The 21923-nt window shown below is 37.0% G+C and overlaps 1 protein-coding gene across 1 annotated transcript; it reads left to right on the top strand.

Annotated features, from left to right (window-relative positions):
- Positions 1-11285: 11285 nt before the first annotated feature.
- On the top strand, positions 11286-13957 carry LOC132063211 (uncharacterized). Its single transcript, XM_059455671.1, has 2 exons — positions 11286-11487; positions 13821-13957. The coding sequence occupies exons 1-2, from the start codon at positions 11286-11288 to the stop codon at positions 13955-13957; spliced, it is 339 nt and encodes a 112-aa protein (XP_059311654.1).
- Positions 13958-21923: the final 7966 nt, after the last annotated feature.

Here is a 21923-nt window from a genome sequence, read left to right as displayed (position 1 = left end):
TACGTTTTTGGCTGAGCAAAACAAATTCTTCTTTGCGTTTGGTTAACATTTTTTCTTCTTGTTGAACTTCTTTTGTTTATTTGTGATGACCATATGTGATGGAGGGCACCGTAGTGGAACAACATCGGTGCGCCGCCGCAGCCACCATCGTTTTTGCCATCAATAGAACATTCCACCTCCACCACCACTGTTTTTGGCTTTTCCGTCTTTGCCGATGCCGTTTAGATGATCGGGTGGTATCTCTGTTTAGATCCGGTGATGAGCAGGTGTTACCGAGAGACAAGAGAGATTGAGGGAATAGAGAGAGGGGGGGGGGGGTGAGAGCCGAGGAAGAAGAGAGAGGGAACAGAGAGAGAGGTCAGGGAGAAGAGAGATCTGGGAGGTGAGGGAAAATCGATTGAAAAGGAAGACTATTGACATACATAGCAAATGTTTTGCTAGGTATAACACTAGTTACGAGGTGTAAATTAGAAAAAGACTATAGCTACAAAAAGTAAATAAAATAAAGAGTAGTTATTTTCCATAAATATTTCTTAGAGTAGTTAAAATTTATTTTAAAAATTAAGAATAAAATTTAAAGGGAATTTTACATAAATGACTAACATTTAGGGGTTTTAAATTGGACATAGCTACATTTTAGCTAATTACATTTCGTAGCTACAGTAGCTACATTTTAGCTAATTACATTTCGTAGCTACAGTAGTAGCTATAGTTGATTGTATTTGCGCGTCTACAGTAGACTGTATTCAAAAATAGAATTATATTCAAAATTCAATTGAGTCAGATTTCGCTGTATTCAAGTCAGATGTATTCACCTAAGTTGTATTCAAATCTTTTTTTTTTTTTGGTAATAAAGTTGTATTCAAATCAAATATATTCAACTCAACTGTATTCATTTGTAGCTACTTTTTCACTGTATTCATGAAATAACTATCTGTATTCATAAACGGGCTCGCTGTATTGAATACAACGAGTAAAAACTGAATACATAAAAACATAGATACACCAAAAATTAACAAATACACCATAAAAAAATGAATACAATCTAAACATTTAACAAAAAAAAGCTCAAAAATGTGAATACAATCGCGGTATTCGTGAGTACAACAACACCAACCACTAGCTCTGCCGATCTGCGAAAACGATTTATTTCCCGAGATCGGGCTGAAATTTCACACAACAACAACAACAACAATAGCAGATAGAGAGAACCACAACCAAAAGCAACAACAGCAGCCATCGCTGGAGCTTACTTCTCCGGCGAACCAGAACAACAACAACACCAACCAGATCTGGAGGATGCGCAGGCTGTGGTCACGACGGAGCTACAGCGGCGACGGGAGGCATGACGTCGTTGCTAGCAACCAGATCTGAGTGACGTCGTTGCTAGCAACCAGATCTGAGGGGATGCATCGGCGGTGATAACGGCGTCGCAGCTAGCAAGGTGAAGAGAAAGCATTGGGTTTCGCCGGAGAAGATGAACGGCGATGGTTCCGACGGAGAAGAGAGAGTGAAAGAGGAGAGAGAGTTGAGGGAGGAGGGAGAGAGAGGGGGGTTGAGGGAAAAACACGGATACAATGAAATAAGAAGAGAATAGTTACATTGTGTAATTGATATACAAAATTTAGCTATGAGATGTAATTAAAGTAAAATGTAGCTACTAAATATAATTACCTACTAGTGTTTGTCACACTATGTAGATTTCCCAATACGCCGGCCCACCACAAAAAGGACTTCCAATGAAATTTCTAATAGCCCACTGCATACATCACTTTTGGGCCCACATTACTCCATTAGGCCCACATGATGATGAGTTATCTGTTCTCACAAGAAAAAGTGACTAGTTCAACTCTTTCAGTTTTTTAGGTAACAATTTTACGTGACCATTATTCATTTTCTAAAGAAAGCTTAATCGGTACCTTTTTTTCCCGTAGTTTAATTGGTACCTAAAGTACATATAATTTTAGACAAACTTCTTTCCTTTTTTCTGCTTTTCCTCCTCCTTCTCTTCTTAGTTATTGTACATTAGTAGTATATTTATGCTTACAACAGTTAAAATATAAGGCTTTGAAATAACGAATCTTCAATATGAAAAGTGAGTTTTAATTCAAATAGCTGTTGTTGGAGAATCTTGAAAATATTGGCAAATCAGTATTGTTGCAAAATGAGTGTTACATTTGATGTAGTTTTAAGAAATTGAGGATTGAAGTTTGTTCATTATGATATTTGAACTTAATGCTTCAAGTTTGAACTCATTTTAAGTAGATTTAGGCGTCAAATCGTGTGTTGAATTGTTAAAATTAAAAAATACTTACTTTTATTTTTGGGCAAAAAAATATCCAACTGAACATCTACACATCAGACTCACAAGTCTAAAGTGTATTAAAAAATTGGGTGCTCTTTAGTTATGTGTGTCTTAAGTGCAGCACAACATTATTACAAAATGAGTTTATTAGATTTGTTGTTGTGTTGATAAATTAATGATTGAGGTTTGTTCATTATGATAATTGAAACTTATGTTTCAAATTTGAGCTTATTTGGAGTAGATTTGGGCATTGAATTGTTGAAATTCGAAAAATAAAATTTTATTTTTGGGCAAAAAAAAAAAAAAAGAAAAGAAACACTTAAGGCACACGTCTTAAGTGCATGAAAAATTTTCATGCACGTTAGTCATGTGCATCTCCTCTTTTTTTTTTTTTTAATCGTTGTAGCTAATTTACATTCTTGCATTACTTATATTGTTCTTGTCGTAGTATTTAGACTTTCATCTAGATTATTGCTAAATTGTGTTTTAGTATTGATTCTTGCCTATTTGAGTAGTTTATATTTGCTTTACTGGCTTTGGTAGACTAGGGTCATGTTCTCGGACATGTGTGAGGGTTGGAGGGGGTAGGTGGGTTAAGGGAGTTTCTAGTCTGCGAGTAGGGTCTTAGAATATTGGGACTTTATCGGGGAAGTCCATTGAGCTAGTTAAGATTCTTAATAAGAGGAGGATTAATATAGCTTGTATCCAGGAGACTAAATGGGTAAGATCCAGGGCTAAAGATGTGGACGAATATAAGCTATGGTTCTCAGGTAGGTCGAGGGATAGGAATGGGGCAGGCATTTTAGTAGATAGTGACTTAAGAGACCCGGTGATAAAGGCTAAGAGGGTCAATGTTAGGATGATGACGATTGAGCTGGTCGTTGGAGGGTTTATTTTGCACATTATTAGTGCTTACGCGCCTCAAGCGGGCTTGGGAGAGGAGGAGAAAAGACGTTTTTGGGAGGATTTGGTCGACATGGTGGGAGGTATACCGCCCATTGAGAAGCTATTCATAGGAAGAGATTTCAATGGACACATCGGGTCAATTTCGGGGGGATATGATGATGTGCATGGAAGTTGTGGTTTCGGGGACAGGAACAGAGGAGGAGTTGCATTGTTGGATTTTCCAAAAGCCTTTGGGCTGCTGGTAGCCAATTCGAGTTTCCCGAAGAAGGAGGAGCACTTGGTAACCTTTCGTAGTTCGGTGGCTAAGACGCAAATAGACTTTTTACTCCTTAGGAAGGGCGATAAAGGTCTCTGTAAAGACTGCAAGGTGATTCCGAGTGAGAGCCTAACGACCCAGCATAAGCTCTTGGTGATGGACTTGGAGATCAAGATGAGGAAGAGAAAGAAGGTCGTGGATGACAAGCCTAGGATCAAATGGGGGAGTTTGACCATGACGGGTGCCCTGGAGATGGGGGAGAAGTTGAGAGCTATGGGAGCCTGGGAGAGTAGTGGGGAGGCGACCGACATGTGGGATAGGACGGCCAGTTGCATTAGGGAAGCAGCTAGAGAGGTACTGGGGTCTCGAAGGGTAGTCATTGTCGTCACCGAGGGGACTGGTGGTAGAATGGAGAAGTTCAAGAGAAGGTAGCGTATGCGAAGTTGGTAGAAAGCAAGGATGATGAGGAGAAGCAGACAAATAGGGAATTGTATAAGATGTCTAGGAAGGAGGCAAAGTTAGCGGTTACCACGGCAAAAATAAAAGCTTTTGAATGCCTGTATGCAAAACTAGAGGACAAAGGCGAGGATAAGAAGTTGTACCGACTAGCCAAGGCGAGGGAGAGAAGGGTGCGTGACTTGGATCAGGTGAAGTGCATCAAGGACGAGGATGGCAGGGTACTGGTGAAGGACGCTCTTATTAGACAGAGATGGCAGTCATAGGACGCTCTCATTAGATAGAGATGGCAGTCATACTTTCACAAACTCTTGAACGATGAAGGGGATAGAGACATTGTGTTGGGAGATTTGGAGTACTCCGAGAGGTGTCGTGATTTTGGATATTGTAGGAGTATAAAGATTGAGGAAGTTAAGGGTGTTGTTCGTAGGATGAGTAGGGGAAGAGCGACCGGGCCCGACGAGATTCCTGGGGAATTTTGGAAGACTGCAGGCAGGGCAGGTCTGGAGTGGTTGACTCGGTTATTTAATGTCATCTTTAAGACGGCTAAGATATCCGAAGAATGGGGAAGCAGTACAATGATTCCATTATACAAGAACAAGGGCGACATTCAAAGTTGCAATAACTACAGAGGGATCAAGCTACTAAGCCACACTATGAAAGTGTGGGAAAGGGTGGTGGAGATGAGGGTGCAGAGAGACGTGTCTATTTCAGAGAACCAGTTCGGATTCATGCCGGGGTGCTCTACTACAGAAGCTATTCATCTTGTACAGAGACTGGTGGAGCAGTATATGGAGAGGAAGAGGGACTTGCACATGGTGTTCATCAACCTAGAAAAGGCATACGATAAAGTGCCGAGAGAGGTTCTATAGAGATGCTTGGAGGCTAGAGGTGTACCTGTGGAGTACATTAGGGCGATCAAGGACATGTATGATGGGGCCAAGACCATGGTAAAGACTATGGGAGGAGACTCGGAGCACTTTCCAGTTATGATGGGGTTACACCGGGGATCAACTCTTAGCCCATTTTTATTTTCCTTGGTGATGGATGGATTGATGCGGCAAATTCAAGGTGAGGTGCCATGGTGTATGTGATTCGCGGATGACATAGTCCTGATTGACGAGACTTGCAGTGGAGTTAACGCTAAGCTGAAGGTTTGGAGACAAACTCTAGAGTCTAAAGGGTTCAAGTTGAGTAGGACCAAGACAGAGTACTTGGAGTGCAAGTTCATCGTGCATAAGGCTGACGTGGAAGTAAAGCTTAGCACCCAGGTCATACAGAAGGTAGATAGTTTCAAGTATCTTGGTTCTATTATACAAGAAAATGGGGAGATTGATGATGACGTCACACACCGTATTGGTTCAGGGTGGATGAAATGGAGGCTTGCCTCTGGAGTGTTGTGCGACAAGAAGGTGCCACCAAAACTCAAAGGCAAGTTCTACAAAGTGGTGGTTAGGCCAACTATATTGTATGGGGCAGAGTGTTGGCCAGTCAAGAAGTCTCACGTTCAGAAGATGAAAGTGGCGGAAATGAGAATGCTGCGATGGATGTGTGGGAACACTAGGAGCGATAGGATTACGAATGAAGTTATCCGAGATAAAGTAGGAGTAGCCTTGGTGGAGGACAAGATGCGGGAAGCGAGGCTGAGATGGTTTGGGCATGTGATGCGGAGAGACACAAATGTTCCAGTGCGGAGGTGCTAGAGGCTAGCTATGGACGGTTTCAGAAGAGGTAGAGGTAGGATGAAGAAGTATTGGGGAGAGGTGATTAGACAGGACATGGCGCATCTTTAGCTTACCGAGGACATGACCTTAGATAGGAGGGTATGAAGAACTCAGATTAGGGTAGAAGGCTAGTAGGTAGTCGCGTTTATCCTTTCTTGCGAGTAGTTGCTTTGATCTTTAGTTTCTTGTCCCTAGATTTCTGCGAGTATTTGTTTGCGCTGCGAGTATCTGTTTGCACAGAATGACTTATCATGGCTTATTCACTTTCGTTGTTTTCATTTTCATAATTGCTTTAAATTGTTTACCCGTATCTAACCTTTCCTATGCTTTTTCTTGAGCCGAGGGTCTTCCGGAAACAACCTCCTTACCTAAGGTAAGGGTAAGCTCTACGTACAATCTACTCTCCCCAGACCTCACATTGTGAGACTCACTGGGTATGTTGTTGTTGTTAGTCATGTGCATCTTAAATGCAAAAATGACTGCACTTTCCAAATCTCCTTATTTAGTTCCAAATCTCCTTATTTAGATTTGTTTATTTTTATTATAAGAAGTATTCAAAATAAATTACTTTTGTAGAATAGCAGTTTGAGTTTGACTTCCTTTAATAATTTTTTTTTGTCAATATTAGCGTAGTAATTTGTGCTTGACTAAGATTCCAAAAAAATCTATTATTTTAGCTTCTGAAAAAACAGCTTCGCATGTAACTCACAAAAACTTATTTTTCCCCTAAAAGCTTGATCAAACACGTAACTCTATAACTGGAAGTTCTAATATTCAGACAATTAATAGTACAGACAGGGCGCTTCTTGATGCATTGATGAGTCCTAATGTTGAAAAGTTAACATCTCTTACGCCTATTAACACTAAAAAACAACCACAAATTGATGGTGATATTACTCTCTCTAAAGAAGTTTGCTAACTCACAAGATGAGGACATCTTTGAGAAGGGTGAGGAAGATGATATCTTGAATTATAGGAATGCAGACATTCCTTCTAGGCAACAACGCAATAACAAAAACAATCATGGAAGAAAAAATAGCTAGGACGGTAAGGCAATTGAGATTTTATTCTAAAGCACCTATCGATGTGACTGACAAAACATAATCATATGATAGTATTAATAGCTTCAACAAGAATCAATAAGTTCAAGAAGAAGTGATGAACTATCAAGTGATGTTGGATAGATTTGAAGAAAAAGACGAGGAAAATATTTCAGGTTACTTTAGATGGGTAATCTATCTTTTTAATCTATCTTTTTTAATTCCTACGTTTGTAAAAGGAAGTTTGAGGTCGATAACTCAACTTTCTTCTCGGTTTTTAAATTTCGCATTACTTAAGTATACTCATTTGTAATATCATATAGAGTATATTACAAACTCTATGATGATCATGGAATAACTAGTTTTCTCGAGCTTTTGTGTTCTTCATGCTTGTTAATTAATAGATCTTCATTACCTCATTTGGATTAATAAGATAAGGCCTAGAACCGGGTATAAATTTGCCAAAAAAAAAAAAAAAACACCTCAACTCTTTAAACTAAATATTTTTAATTTTTCAAAAGTTTAACCCAACAAACTATTAATCTCAAATTTTATTGAGATAACCCATTAAATTTCTCACCCAAATGACACATCAGGTTTCAAGTTGCCTGTTGCCATCAGCATGGACTTCTTCCATCATACTTTTTTGTTTCCTTATCTTTACTTCTCACCGAATTAAAATAAATAGAAAGTGAATAAAGGATAGAACATTATCAAGAGTGTAAATTTTACCCATTGGTGGGGAGGGGGGCGGGGGGGGGGGGGGGAGCAATCAATGATGCACAAGTCTCTTTCAAGCAAGGAAGAGGGCGCACACCTTAGGAGCAAAAATGGGTCAAAACAATCAAAAAGGGAAGGGAGGTTCCACATTGTTTATGTCACTCACTGATCAACTTGAGGGTTCACATCACTCTTCAACCATTAATTTCACGTCACTTACTAATCAATGTGGGGATTCACATCATTATCCAAGCATTAATTTCTTTTATTGGTAATTATGATGCCTGGTTCCTGTCTTGTCTTCTGAGAAGGATAGCTCATACATAGCTGACTCATAAAAATCTCAAGTACATAAACTTCATTTCAACCATTATCATCACCGGGTGATACTATACCCCATCAGACTAATCAACACTACCCCCATAAGTACTTCCTCCGGTAAAAAAAAAATGTTCATTTAATCTTTATTTTTTGGTTCAAAAAATTTTTTTTTACCAAATCAAGAAAGAATTAATTTTTTTTTTTTTACAGATTTGCCCTTATTAAGTGTTAGTGATCAAATTCCAATACCTATTTCATTAGGGATAGTTTAGTTAAATTACCTATTTTTTCCTATGAGTTATTATTTTCTTAACGGCTGCAAATGGCTAACTGAACACTCTTTTTGAACTAGAGGAAGTAATTAATACAACGATAAGTTTACTATATCACTCTTTAATTACAATAGATTCAATATTTTGGGAAATGAATATAGTTAAAAATCAAGGTAAATTAGTAACAAAGTGATAAATTCTATCTTGGTTTATCAAACTGGACAAGTTAAAATAAAAATATATTTATAATAGGGAAAAGGTGCAAATATACCGCTCAATATTGTGATTTAGAGCAAATATACCCCTCGTAAAAAAGTGGTGTATATATACCCCTGTCGTTACAAAATGGTGCAGATATATCCCTTTTGCTAATGAAATGTTTTGTAAAAATCATTTAGCTTTTTTTTTTTAATTAAAAAAAATAAATCCCGTGGCTTTAAAAAAAGTCTACAATTTTTTTAGTACACGTTTTTTTCTAAAGTCACATGGTAATTTCTATTTCCTGGTGGGTCGGGTCTAATTAGTTTAAAATAATGGGTAGACTTATTTTTTTAAAGCCACAGGAATATTTTTTTAAACAAACCAGACCCCATACACAGGTAAAACAAATTAACATGTGGCTTTAAAAAAATATTTCTACTAAAAAAAATGGGTAGACTTTTTTCTTTTAAAGCCACGTGGCATTTTTTAATTAAAAAAGAAGCTAAATGATTTTTTTTTTAAAAATTCCATCTATATTTGCACTATTTGTATAACGACAGGGGTATATTTACACGATTTTGTAATTGTAGGGGTATATATATACCACTTTTTTAACGAGGGGTATATTTGCTGTAAATCGCAAATTAAAGGGTATATTTACACCTTTGTCCTTGATAGTATAGTGGATAAATAAAAATAAATGGAAGAAGTAACTATGTTAATTAAGGGGAAAGGTCTACACTATGGCACCAAGGTTTGCTAGTTAAATGGGGAGGAAAACGCCTTTTTTCTGCGCGATTCGCTTCAAAGGCACTTGTATTTAATTATTGCCTCTCAAATTAGTGGTCTTTAAGTTTTGTCCTTCGCCTAAAAATTAATAGGTTTTGGGTTCGAACTCCTGCTCCATCAAAAATTTAACAAAAAATCTCAAGGCAGAGTTTTGGATTCAAACTCTACCTTAAGGCAGACTTTGGGTAGCAAACTCTATTATAAGTAGAGTTTTGCAGGCAAACTTTTCCTTAAGGGAGAGTTTGTAAGCAAACTCTGTCTTGCGATTTTTTTTAAAAAAAAAAAAAAAAGCCGAGTGGCAATTCGAAACCGGAATTCATGGGTGTTAAGAGAAGAGCAAAAATTAAAGACAAGCAATTTGAGGGATAAAAATTAAAGACCACCCTTGACTAAGGACAATCGTGCAAATTTCCCGAAAAACGCGGATGTCATTCTACCTAATCGTGTCATATTTCTTTTTATCTTATCATTCGTTTTTTTTATTTTTTTTTATTTTTTATTTTTTTTATGGGTTAAGCATCTGATATTCAAAATTCTCAACTCAACATACTGAGGAAAACTAAATATACCTTATCAAGTAATTACCTATTCCCGTGAAATAAAGTGTTCTTCTTCTTAAGAGGTAATACACTCTCTTTGTAAACTCTAAATTCTCAATAGCTTGTGTTTTGTCTTTATCTTATATGCAAACATTAAACCTAATGAGTAATGAATAGTTTACAGTAAGGACCGGAGAAGTCCAAAGGAAGGTAGAAGCTAAGAAGGCGGCATATGTGAAGTTCGTAGAAAGTAAGGACGAGGAGGAGAAGCGGACGTATAGGGAAATGTATAAGATTGTGAGGAAAGAGGCAAATTTAACGGTTATGGCGGTGAAAATGGCAACGTTTGAGCGCTTGTATGCAGAACTAGAGGACAAATGAGGAGATAAAAAGTTGTATAGGCTAGCCAAGGCAAGGGAGAGGAGGGCACGTGATCTGGATCAAGTAAAGTGCATCAAGGACGAGGATTGTAAAGTACTGGTGGAGGATGCTCTCATTAGGAGGAGATGGCAGTCGTACTTCCATAAACTCTTGAACGAAGAAGGGGACAGAGACATTGTGTTGGGAGATTTGGAGCATTCAGCGAGGTGTCGTAACTTTGGGTACTGTAGAAGGATTAAGGTTGAGGATATTAAGGGTGCTATTCGCAGGACGCGCAGGGGCAGAGCGACCGTGTCGGACGAGATCCCGATGGAATTTTGGAAGAGCGTAGGTTAGGCAGGTTTGGAGTGGCTGACAGCATTGTTTAATATCATCTTCAAAAAGGCGAAAATTCCCAAAGAATGGAGATGGATCACAATGATTCCTTTGTACAAGAATAAGGGGGATATTCAAAGTTATAACAACTATAAGGGTATCAAGTTCTTATGCCACACTATGAAAGTTTGAGAGAGGGTGGTGGAGGTAAGGGTGAGGAGAGACGTGTCTATCTCCGAGAATCAGTTTGGATTCATGCCGGGGCGCTCGACTACAACAACAATTCACCTTGTTAGGAGACTGGTGGAGCAGTATAGGGAGAGGAAAAAGGACCTACATATGGTATTCATCGACCTAGAAAAGGCATACGATAAAGTCCCAAAGGAGGTTCTATGGAGGTGTTTAGAGGCTAGAGATGTTCCTATGGCATACACTAGGGCGATTAAGGACATGTACGATGGAGCCAAGACCTCGGTAAGGATAGTGGAAGGAGATTCAGAACACTTTCCAGTGATGATGGGGTTGCACCAGGGATCAGCTCGTAGCCTTTTTCTATTTGCCTTAGTGATGGATGGACTGACGCAACAAATCCAAGGTGATGTGCCTTGGTGTATGCTATTCGTGGATGATATAGTTCTGATTGACGAGTCCCGCAAAGATAGTTAATGCTAGGTTGGAGGTGTGGAGACAGACCCTGGAATCTAAAGGGTTCAGGTTGAGGAGAACCAAGACTGAATAGTTGGAGTGCAAGTTCAGTAGCGTCACGCATGAGGTTGACATAAAAGTGAGGCTCGGTACTCAGGTCATTCAAAAGAAAGGAAGTTTCAAGTATCTTGGGTCTATTATTCAAAGAAATTGAGACATTGACGAGGATGTCACTCATCGCATTGGTGCAGGGTGGATGAAATGGAGGCTTGCATCCAGAGTCTTGTGTGATAAGAAGGTATCACCAAAACTTAAAGTTAAGTTCTACAGGGTGGTGGTTAGACCAACTATGTTGTATCGGATAGAGTGTTGGCCAGTCAAGAACTCTCACATTCAGAACATGAAAGTCGCGGAGATGCGGATACTGCGATGGATGTGTGGGCATACTAGGAGAGATAGGATAAGAAATGGAAGTATCTGGGACAAGGTGGGAGTGGCCACTGTGGAGGATAAGATGCGGGAAGCGAGATTGAGATGGTTCGGGCATGTACATAGGAGATGCACGGATGCCCCAGTACAGAGGTGTGAGAGGCTGGCTAGGGATGGTTTTTGGAGAGGTAGAGGTAGGCCTAAGAAGTATTGGGGAGAGGTGATTAGACAAGACATGGCTTAGGTCCGACTTACAGAGGATATGACCTTAGATAGGAGGTTATGGAGGGCACGAATTAGGGTAGAGGGTTTAAGTACTTGAGTATCGTCTTACTTATCCGTGCATACTAGTAGTTGTAGTATTACTCTTGTAGGGCCTTATATTTCGATAGTATTTTGATTTGCCTTTCTACACTGCTTTGGATTGCTTGTTATTACCTCTAGCACTATTTGAATGTTTCTTTTACTACGCCGTCCTACTATATTTCTGCTATTTCGGCTTATTATCACTGTTTATTATTACGAAAACTTTTTATATCTCTCTTTGAGCCGGGGGTCTATCGGAAACAGCCTCCCTGCCCGTTAAAAGGTAGGGGTAAGGTCTGCGTACACTCTACCCTCCCCAGACCCCACATAGTGGGATTATACTGGTTATGTTGTTGTTGTTTTAGGAGCTCGTACGTACATAGCAGCTAGGGGATCCATATAAAAGAGGAGAGGGTGCATTAGGACCCAAACACACGGCTATAACTAATTTTTTTAGTGTCTTGCGTAATAGATATTAATTGTGTGAGACATCTGTGAATAAACTTGATAAATAAATATAGTTACATTAGAAGTGACAAAGTAACTTCGAAAATTTAACTAAAGGTGACTTTTAAGTTGTGAAATTACCACAGGTGACTTGTGGGGGCCACATCAAATCAAAACCCAATTAAATTTGGGATTAAGAAAATTGGGGTTCAAAATGTATTTTTTCAAACTTCTTAATCTTTTACAAAATACAAAAAAGACCCTAATCCATTTAATCCAACCCCCCATTTATTTCAAAATCAACATCGGTCCGTATCAAATCAAAAGCTCTCATTCAAAGACACGCGAACTGAACTCGAACTCGAACTCAACTCGAACTGCTCCTTCGAAACGAACTGAACTGGGAAGTCAACTACTTCTTCAAAACCGTCCCTCATCAACCTATTCAAAAGCCAAATCGACAAACTGCTGCTCTCATTTCTCTCTGTTTTCACTGCTGCTCTTTATTTCTCTCAGGTAAAATCGTTCAACTTTTTCCTCTTTTAAAGTTAGGATTTTGAAATCAAAGTGCGAAAATTATGATTTTGGTCAGAGAAGAAGAAGAAGAACATGAGTTTGTCTTTAATGTTGTTTATTTTATTGTTCAATTCTTGAGAAACCCTTATTTACTGTATTTGTTCTAATTGTTGGGGTTTGTGTGTTTGTAAATAGAGTATGTGGTTGTGAAATTATGATTTTTGGTGTTGTTTGTGTTCTCGTTCTCCTTAGGATTTCGAAAAAAGAGCTTGTTGGGCTTGACAAAATCCTTATTTGCTCTATTTGTTCACTTGTTAGGGTTTGTGTGTTTTTAAATAGTGTATGTGGTTGTGAAATTATGATTTTTGGTATTGTTTGTGTTCTTGTTCTCCTTGGGGTTTCAAAAAAAGGGTTTGAATTTTTTTTGGATTTTTTTCAACAGTTGAGTAAGTTGTTGCAGCAACTTCAGCACTTGTTTGACAGTTGAGGTTGGTGTATTTTGTTTAACTTGTGATGGTTGTGTGTTTGTAGTGAAATAAATATTTTTTCTGGTTCAAAAGTTAGGGTTTTGAAATTAAAGTATGAAAATGATGAATTTTGGTTAAAGAAGAAGAGAAAGAACATGGGTAGGGTGTCTCTTCAATGGTGTGTATTTTGTTCAATTTTTGACTGTTGTGTGTTTGTAAATATACACTGATAGTGAAATAGATGTTGTTGTCCTTGTAAGGCTTAGGAAAAAGGGTCTTGCCTTTGTTTTATTTTTACCCAACAGCTGAGTAACTGTTGTTGCAACGGTGCTAATGTTTGTTGGTAAAACCCAAACAATTGTTGAGATTGTTGCAAAGAAGTGAATTTGTTGTTGCAACAGATTCAAAATCTGTTGAAAATTGTTAAAACAATGATTGTTGAGGAAGGCTAAAGAATCGCTTCGATGGTTTCTAACAGTTATGCGATTGGAACAACTCCATCATATGTTCCAACAACCCCATGCTTGTTGCAATAGATTATCCATCTGTTGGAAATAATCAATACAGCTGCTGAGGAAGTTGCAACAACTGTATTGATATTTTCCAACAGATGTCTAATCTGTTGCAACAACAGATAAAGTTGTTGGAACATATGATGGAGTTGTTCTAACATATTACAAACTTGTTGCAACATATGCTTCAATTGTTGTAAAAATTCATTATTTTTTTACTTTGAATGATGCACAAATCAATTGAAATTGTTCTTGTTTATCTCCTGTGTGCAGATAAAATGTATCCACAAAAAAGAAAAAGGGAGGAATCATCTACAGTTAGTAAAAGAGCCAAGGGGGCATCATTAGATGATCTTGCTGAACATGCAAATATTCTTTCTGAACAAATTGCTGAACAAGAAGCCTCTTAAGCAGGAGTTTCTGGACAAGAAAGTAAAGAAGATCAAGTAGAAGAAGAAGAAGAAGAAGAAGAAGAAGAAGAAAATAAATAAAAAGAAGAAGAAGATAAGCGAGAAGATAAAGAAGAAGAAAAAGAATAAAATAAATAAAAAGAAGAAGATAAAGAATAAGAAAAAGAAGAAGAAGAAGAAGATGATGATGAAAATAATGATGACAATGAAGAATCTGAAGAAAATGAAGAGGATAAAACTGCTTCTTTTAAGAGGTCGACGACCGGGGCTGTTGAGTCTTCTATTGGGATTGATACTGACAGACCTTCCACTGATGAAGTTGTCAAAACTTTAAGTATTGAGAAGTTCCGTGTGCAGATGTCGATGGATAAACTAGGTGATTTGAATGGTGATCTTCTTGTAAAATCAGTCATAGGCAAGCCCTTTGATTACTTTAGGAAGATACTTCAAGAGGAGGACTTGGAGGATTTCTTCAGGGCCAAATGTTTTGGGATGTATCTAGATTTGCCTGAGGACAACAATGCAAGGTTTCAAATGACCGTTGTGTATGGTCTTCTGAAACGAAGAATTATTTGTAGCAAAACTGATGAGATATGGATAACTACTGTGGCATGCCAGTTTGTTTTGGCATCAAGGATTTTCCCATAATCACCGGACTGAGGTTTCATGCTCCTTCTCAGCCTCTTCCTGCAGTTATATTAAATAAGGGAGTCAAGACACCCAAGTCATCCAAGGCAACAAAGAAAGGCAAGAAAAGCAAAGTCAAGGTTGATGATGATTTGAATTTAGTGGATGTTGTTGGAAAGAGATACAAGGTAGAGAGTTTGCTAGAAGACTTAAAGTCAAAAACTATGTCAAGAAAGCACAAGGAGTCATTGTGCTTAGTTTGGTTTGTGCATTCTATTCTTTGGGCAAAGGAGGTAAAGAATAATATACAACTTGGTTTGATTAAACTCTCGAAGGATCATGAGGCATTCAATAACTATCCATGGGGTCATAAAAGTTTTAAGTTGACTGTTGAATATTTGTCGAAAGCTTTGAACCCTAATGTGAAGACTTCCAACATCTATGGCTTCCCTTGGGTCTTTATGGTAAACTTTCTTTCTTCAATGTTTTATCTTTTTAATTCTTTTCCTTCATCAATTATTCTGATTTTTAGTGGCATAATTTTTTTCTAGGCTTGGGCATTTGAAGTCATTCCTCACCTCCGGAGTCAAGTCAGGGACTACTTGGAAGAAGTTTGTTTTCCAAGGATCCTCAGATGGTTGGCCGCCAAAAACAGCAACAAAAAAAATAAATCTTGATCCTTTTAACCCTCCCAAGGAAGCAGTAAGTCAGAATCTTTTGGAAAATATCCCTGAATAGTTTTATAACAAGTAATTACTTGTTGCAACAGATACATCTATTTGCTGCAACAACATAATATTGGAAAAATCAAAACAATTGTTGAGGAAGCTGCAACAACTGTTTTGATATTTTCTAACAGATAGTCAATATGTTGCAACAACTCCTAAGATATTGGAACAATTGACTCGATTGTTGTGCAATGTGTTCATAATACGTTGAAAAATATCGAAGCTATTCTGGAGTGAAGCGGCAAAGAATCGTTTTGGTTTTTCCAACTTGGTGAAGAATATGCTGCAATAACCGAGGAGGTTGTTGGAACATATGTGGGGGTTGTTGTAATAGATTACGCACTTTTTGGAACATGTTGAACAAGTTTGACACCTGCTGCAACATATCTAGTTATTTGTTAAATTGTTAACTTGTCAACCTATTACAACATCTTGTAAATCCTTCCAACCATTTGAATATATATGTTTGTTTGTTTCCGGTTGTGCACCCACGACTTATCCTAACAAAATGAGAGTTGCACATGCCATGACTTGTTAGTTTAGGGATTGGGGAATCTATGCATGATGAATTGATTGATCAGATAAAAGAACAATTGACCGGAGTTGCAACCATCATAAGGACTGGTGTAGTTGATGGTGGTGATGGTGATGTTGATGTTGATGTTGGTGCTAGTGTTGGTGATGCTATTGGTGATATTGTTGGTGATGATGTTGGTGATGGTGTTGATATTAATATTGTTGTTGATGTTGCAAGACAAGCTGTGGAAAGTCTTGCTGATAAAAGAAGAGATGATGATGGTGGTGGTGATGGAGTTGATGGTGGAGTTGGTGGATATATTCCTCAAAGTGGTGGTGGTAGGAAGACCATAGATATCCCATATTGGTTGGGGAAATATTCTTCAGTTGGTGCCGGTTCCTTCAAGGTGTCTTCCTGTGCTTGTGAATGCAATACTTGCAAGCTGAAAATGGATGATTTGATAAACAAGGTTGAAGAGTTGGTTCAGGCACAAAAAGATACAAATTCTGCTATAAAGAGTTTGATGTCCAAGAGGGGTGTTAATCTATCCAAGAAGCTTAGCTCACCCTATACTCCTATTGAAATTCACAAAAGGGCCAAAACAATTTTCAAGGCATTTGCTGATTATAGAGCAAGGAAACCAAGTACTCCACAAAAGTCTATTGCTACTCCTACTGCTGAAGTTGTGCCACAAGTGCTAAAAAAAGTAGATATTTTCAAACGTGTAAATCCCCAAAAAAAGAAAAAGCTTGAAACCTTGATCAAATCCAAAAAGAGTGAGAAAGCAATGTACTCAATGCATGAATTTGCGGCCGAAGACTTCAAGGTTATGACAGACATGCACATATGGTGGGAGGATTGGGTAAGTTTCAACACTTGCATATATCTATATAATTTAGTATGCTGTTGCAACAAGTCCTGTAATTTATTGAACTTGTTGCAGCAAGTTAACTAGTTGTTCCAACAAGTTACTAAGTTATTGCAGCAAGATACTTAGTTGTTCCAGCAAGTTAACTATCTGTTGCAGCAAGTTAGCTATTTGTTGCAACAAGTTAATTACTTGTTGCAACAAGGTTAACTTTTGATACTTTTATTGCGCACCATGTAGATGAAATCTTATTGCTGATGCGTATGAGCCAGCTCAATTTCCCTGAGCACTATGATTCCTCTGATAGAATCATGGACCTCAACTTCTACCATCACATTCGCCACAGGTACTTAGAGTTGGCCGATGAGGCTACACATGTGGGTGCTTTGCCCTATAAGCAAAGACTTGCTCTCTTTAGGCGGGACGATAATGGTCTTGCTTATCCCAGAGGTAGTGTACCCTACCGAGGTGGCTGCGAGTGGATTGGTGCCAAAAGGATCATATCTGTCATGAATATTAATGACAACCATTTTGTTACTATTGAGATCATCATTAAGGAGGGTATCATAAATTATTATGATTGCAACATCCCATGTAATGAAGATAGTGCTTTCTTCTGCCACATGCAGCTGATATTAGATTTGTTCCCCAAGTTGCTAAAGCAGAGTGGCATGTTCTCACACTTGCCTAAAAATTTGCCGAATGAATCATTGGAGTTTTGATCGGAAGAAGGATATCCCCCACAATGAGACCAATAAGGCATGTGCTTCCTGGTCACTTGCTTTTGCTGACGCTTTGCTTACCCGCACGAATATGACCAAGCCCGATACTTTATTGAGTGACAATACTGTGGAGAGGATGCAATCGAGGTGGGCTTGTGGAATTATTGATAAGGTGTTGGAGCCCTAATGTTGGGACAAATAATTTCTCTTAAACTATGTTTGCATTAAACAATTTCTCTTATTTTTTTACTTGCATTTGAATTATGGTGGATGAACACATTATGTAATTTTGTTAAATATATATTCTATGTAATTTCGTTAAATATATATTCTATGCCCAGTACCCTTATATATTGTTTAAGTTGTTTCAGTAGTTTTACGCAAGTCACAAATATATTGGAACAAATACCTAATCTATTGGTAAAAATAAAACTGGTGCAAATGCTGCAACAGATGTGAAAAAGTTATTCCAACATATTCATTATCTATTGCAACAGATTCCCATATGTTGGATAAAACCAGAGTTGATATTAGAATTTCTTGCAACAGATACGTGATATGTTGCAACTGATACGTAATATGTTGCAACAGATGATTAATTTGTTGCAAGTAATCCAACAGCTGCTGAAGATGTTGCAATAAGTAATAAATCTGTTGGAACATATGGATCTTCTGTTGCAAATAATCCAACAGCTGCTGAAGATGTTGGAACAAGTAAGGAATCTGTTGGAACATATGGATCTTCTGTTGCAACAATTTACTTAGTTGTTGCAACAATGTACTTGCATTGTGACTTAAGTATTCCATTGTTTATCACTAAATATGGTTGATTTCCATTGTTTATCACTAAATATGGGTGAATCAAGTAGTTCACATCAATTCACTCTAATGATCACTCCATTTAGTGCTTAATGGATTTAGTTGATCATCTATCCCGACTCAAAACATCATCAAATTAATTAAGTATATATACTGGTCACTAAATATGATTGATTTCCTTTGTTTGTCATTAAATATGGGTGAATCAAGTAGTTCACATCAATTCACTTTAATGATCACTCCATTTAGTGCGTAGTGGACTTAGTTGATCATCTATCCTGACTCAAAACATCATCAAATTGATTAAGTATATATATTGATCACTAAATATGGTTGATTTCCTTTGTTTGTCACTAAATAGGGGTGAATCAAGTAGTTCACATCAATTCACTCCAATGATCACTCCATTTAGTGCGTAGTGGACTTAGTTGATCATCTATCCTGACTCAAAACACCATCAAATTAATTAAATATATATATTGGTCACTAAATATGGTTGATTTCCTTTGTTTATCACTAAATATGAGTGAATCAAGTAGTTCACATTAATTCACTCTAATGATCACTCATGCATAGTGGATTTAGTTGATCATCTATCCTGACTCAAAATACCATCAAATTAATTAAGTATATATATTGCTCACTAAATATGGTTTATTTCCTTTATTTGTCACTAAATATGGGTGAATCAAGTAGTTCACATCAATTCACTCTAATGATCACTCCATTTAGTACGTAGTGGACTTAGTTGATCATCTATCCTCACTCAAAACACCATCAAATTAATTAAGTATATATATTGGTCACTTAATATGGTTGATTTCCTTTGTTTGTCACTAAATATGGGTGAATCAAGTAGTTCACATCAATTCACTCTAATGATCACTCCATTTAGTGCGTAGTGGACTTGGTTGATCATCTATCCTGACTCAAAACACCATCAAATTAATTAAGTATATATATTGGTCACTAAATATGTTTGATTTCCTTTATTTGTCACTAAATATGGGTGAATCAAATAGTTGATCACTAAATGTGGGTGAACCAAGTAGTATTTGTTGCAACAAGTGTAGTATTTGTTGCAACATGTGTGGTATCTGTTGCAACAATTGTACTATCTGTTACTGCTACTGTAGAATATGTTGCAGCAAGTATAGTATCTGTTGCAGCACATGTAATCTGTTGCAACAACTGTAATATCTGTTGCAGTAAGGGTACTATCTGTTGCAGCAAGTGAGTAAGTTGTTGAATAAGTCCTTACTCTTGTTGGATAAAACACAAGTTGTAACAGATAACTTAGTTGAAAAAACCCCAATATGTAACTTAGTTACTGCAACAGATTTGATACTTCTTAAAAACTCTCATTTTTTGTAATATATTCAACAACTTGCTAGTTACTGCAACAAGGCCTGTCAGTTGTTGGATAAAATGCAACAAGTTACTACTTGCTACAGCAAGTCCTGTTACTTGTTGGATAAAACTTAACAAGTTACAGAGTTGTTGCAACAGATTCATTACTTGTTGAAAACTGTTCAATAATTTATTAACAAAGAATACACACATTTGTGATTTAAATAAGATCAACATATCATAAACATATAAACCAAGTTCACAAACACCAAGAATATAAATTACTATGCTAAGAAAGAATAACATTAAAATGTCATAAAGTTCCAATAGATAACTATTATTACAACATAATGCAATTTACAACTATGGAGCTTTTAGGCTTGGACATGTTGTTTTTTTGTGGCCAGTTGTTTTTGTTACACCTTAGAAAATTTCCCGTTAGCGTACAGTGAATAGACTCACGAAGGACATGACGTATACGAGGTTTGGGATAAGCAAGAGATAGTATGTGATGGTCCTAATTAAGATTTCCAAAGACATTCGGGTTAAGGAAAGAAAGTTGTTAAGAGAAGCGTGTCATATGTTGGGTATCGGATAAGAATTACGAGTATTAAGTTAATGATGTCTTAATGACCCTTTGAGGAAGAGTTGTAACGTCCCTTAGAATGGTATTGAAGTAAGGAACAAGTGTTAAGAAGGTTCAATAAGGATCGGAGATCAAATGAGTCGACGAAACGACTCTCGAAAAAACTGGACAATCTACGGCCAGACATACTGGCCGTATAAAAAGTAAGGACCGTATTTCCAACCGTAGATTCAGCCCAGAATACCTTAATACACTGGACCAGATCTACAGCCAGACATACGGACCGTATGTTGTGTCATACCCTATTTTAACCGGGGTCAAAATAGTTTACAACATCTGGGTAATTCTGGGGTTAATTAAAGTTAAGAGTCGCCACCTAATTATTTACGGTGAATTAGGGCACCTAAGGTTAATTAAAGTATTAATCTAGAGTTGATTTTATTAAAGTCTACGAAACCAAGATTCTAGGTAAGGGTTCTACTAATCTAGAGGGAAGGTATTAGGCATCCTCTAAATTCCATTAATAATGGTTAATCCGACCGGACTTAGAATTAATTAATTAGGCTAAATGTAAATATAGTGTTGAAGAAAAGAAAACAACTTTATAAGTGTTGTTAAAGTTATAATAATGTTATTTAAAATAAGACTTGTAGACAATATAATGATTTGTATAAAAGAAGAACTTTAACGGCTATTTTAAAATATGACTTATAAAGGTTGTTAAAGCTTTGAAGAAAGAATATAATGATGCTATTTAAATAATACTTATAAATATTGTTAAGGTTTAAATAATATTGCTAAACTTTGAATAATAATGTTGTCCTGGAAAATGAGACTTATAAAATAAATGATTTGCGTAGAAGTTTTCAAAAGAAGAATCCAACCGATTTAACTTGGAATAAAATTACGTTATGTGTAAAAAAAAATCTAGACTTAAAATAGAATGCGAGAGGTGATGAATTTTCTTTCTCTTTCATTATATTAGTTTTAAAAATATGCATCATTTGAACAAACCTTAGGAATGTTTTACAAAATATTTTTTAGTTCCTATTTGCGTGTTAGTGGCGTTTTAAAATTTTCAAGATGATAATAAATAAGACATAACTCCTTTAATTCAAAATATGCTATTTAGAAATCAATTATTTTGAAAATAAATATTAAGATATTATAAATAACTATAATATAAAGGAAGAAAATGAAACTTATGGTATTAATTGGTCTTTCTTAAACTAGCTACTAAATTCCCTACTAATCTACTGTGGTTCATTTAACTAAAGAAACAAACAAGTGAAACGTTAGTTGCACAAATACAAATCAAAATGCATAGAAAATGAAATAAAGGAGCAAATATTGTTAAAATGGGCTCGGCCCACTTTGTGGACTGCTGCTGTTGTTTTCGTTATTGGGCTTAGCCCAGATTTCGTTTTCCCCTTTCTCTTGCTGCGGACAGGGAGGGGCTGACACGGAGGAGATCATGTTGGGCCTTTGGCCCAACGCCAAAATGCGGAGAAGACAAGTCCGAGGGACTCGTATACGATAGTCATGCATAAAGATGAAAGAAAAAGATTAGTATGCAATCATTAAATAAATTTAAGCATATAATATGAGTTTCGAAACAAACCAATAGATTATGTATACATTGTGTATACCTAGGCATTTCTCGTGTATACACACATATATTTCATAAACAAAATAGCATACGATGCACACGTTCAATCCCAGATCTTGACACATCTCCGTCTTAGGAAT

This window comes from Lycium ferocissimum, chromosome 1 (assembly GCF_029784015.1).
Source record: "Lycium ferocissimum isolate CSIRO_LF1 chromosome 1, AGI_CSIRO_Lferr_CH_V1, whole genome shotgun sequence".
Classification (NCBI taxonomy): Eukaryota; Viridiplantae; Streptophyta; class Magnoliopsida; order Solanales; family Solanaceae; genus Lycium; species Lycium ferocissimum.
This window is presented reverse-complemented; position numbering and strand designations above follow the sequence as displayed.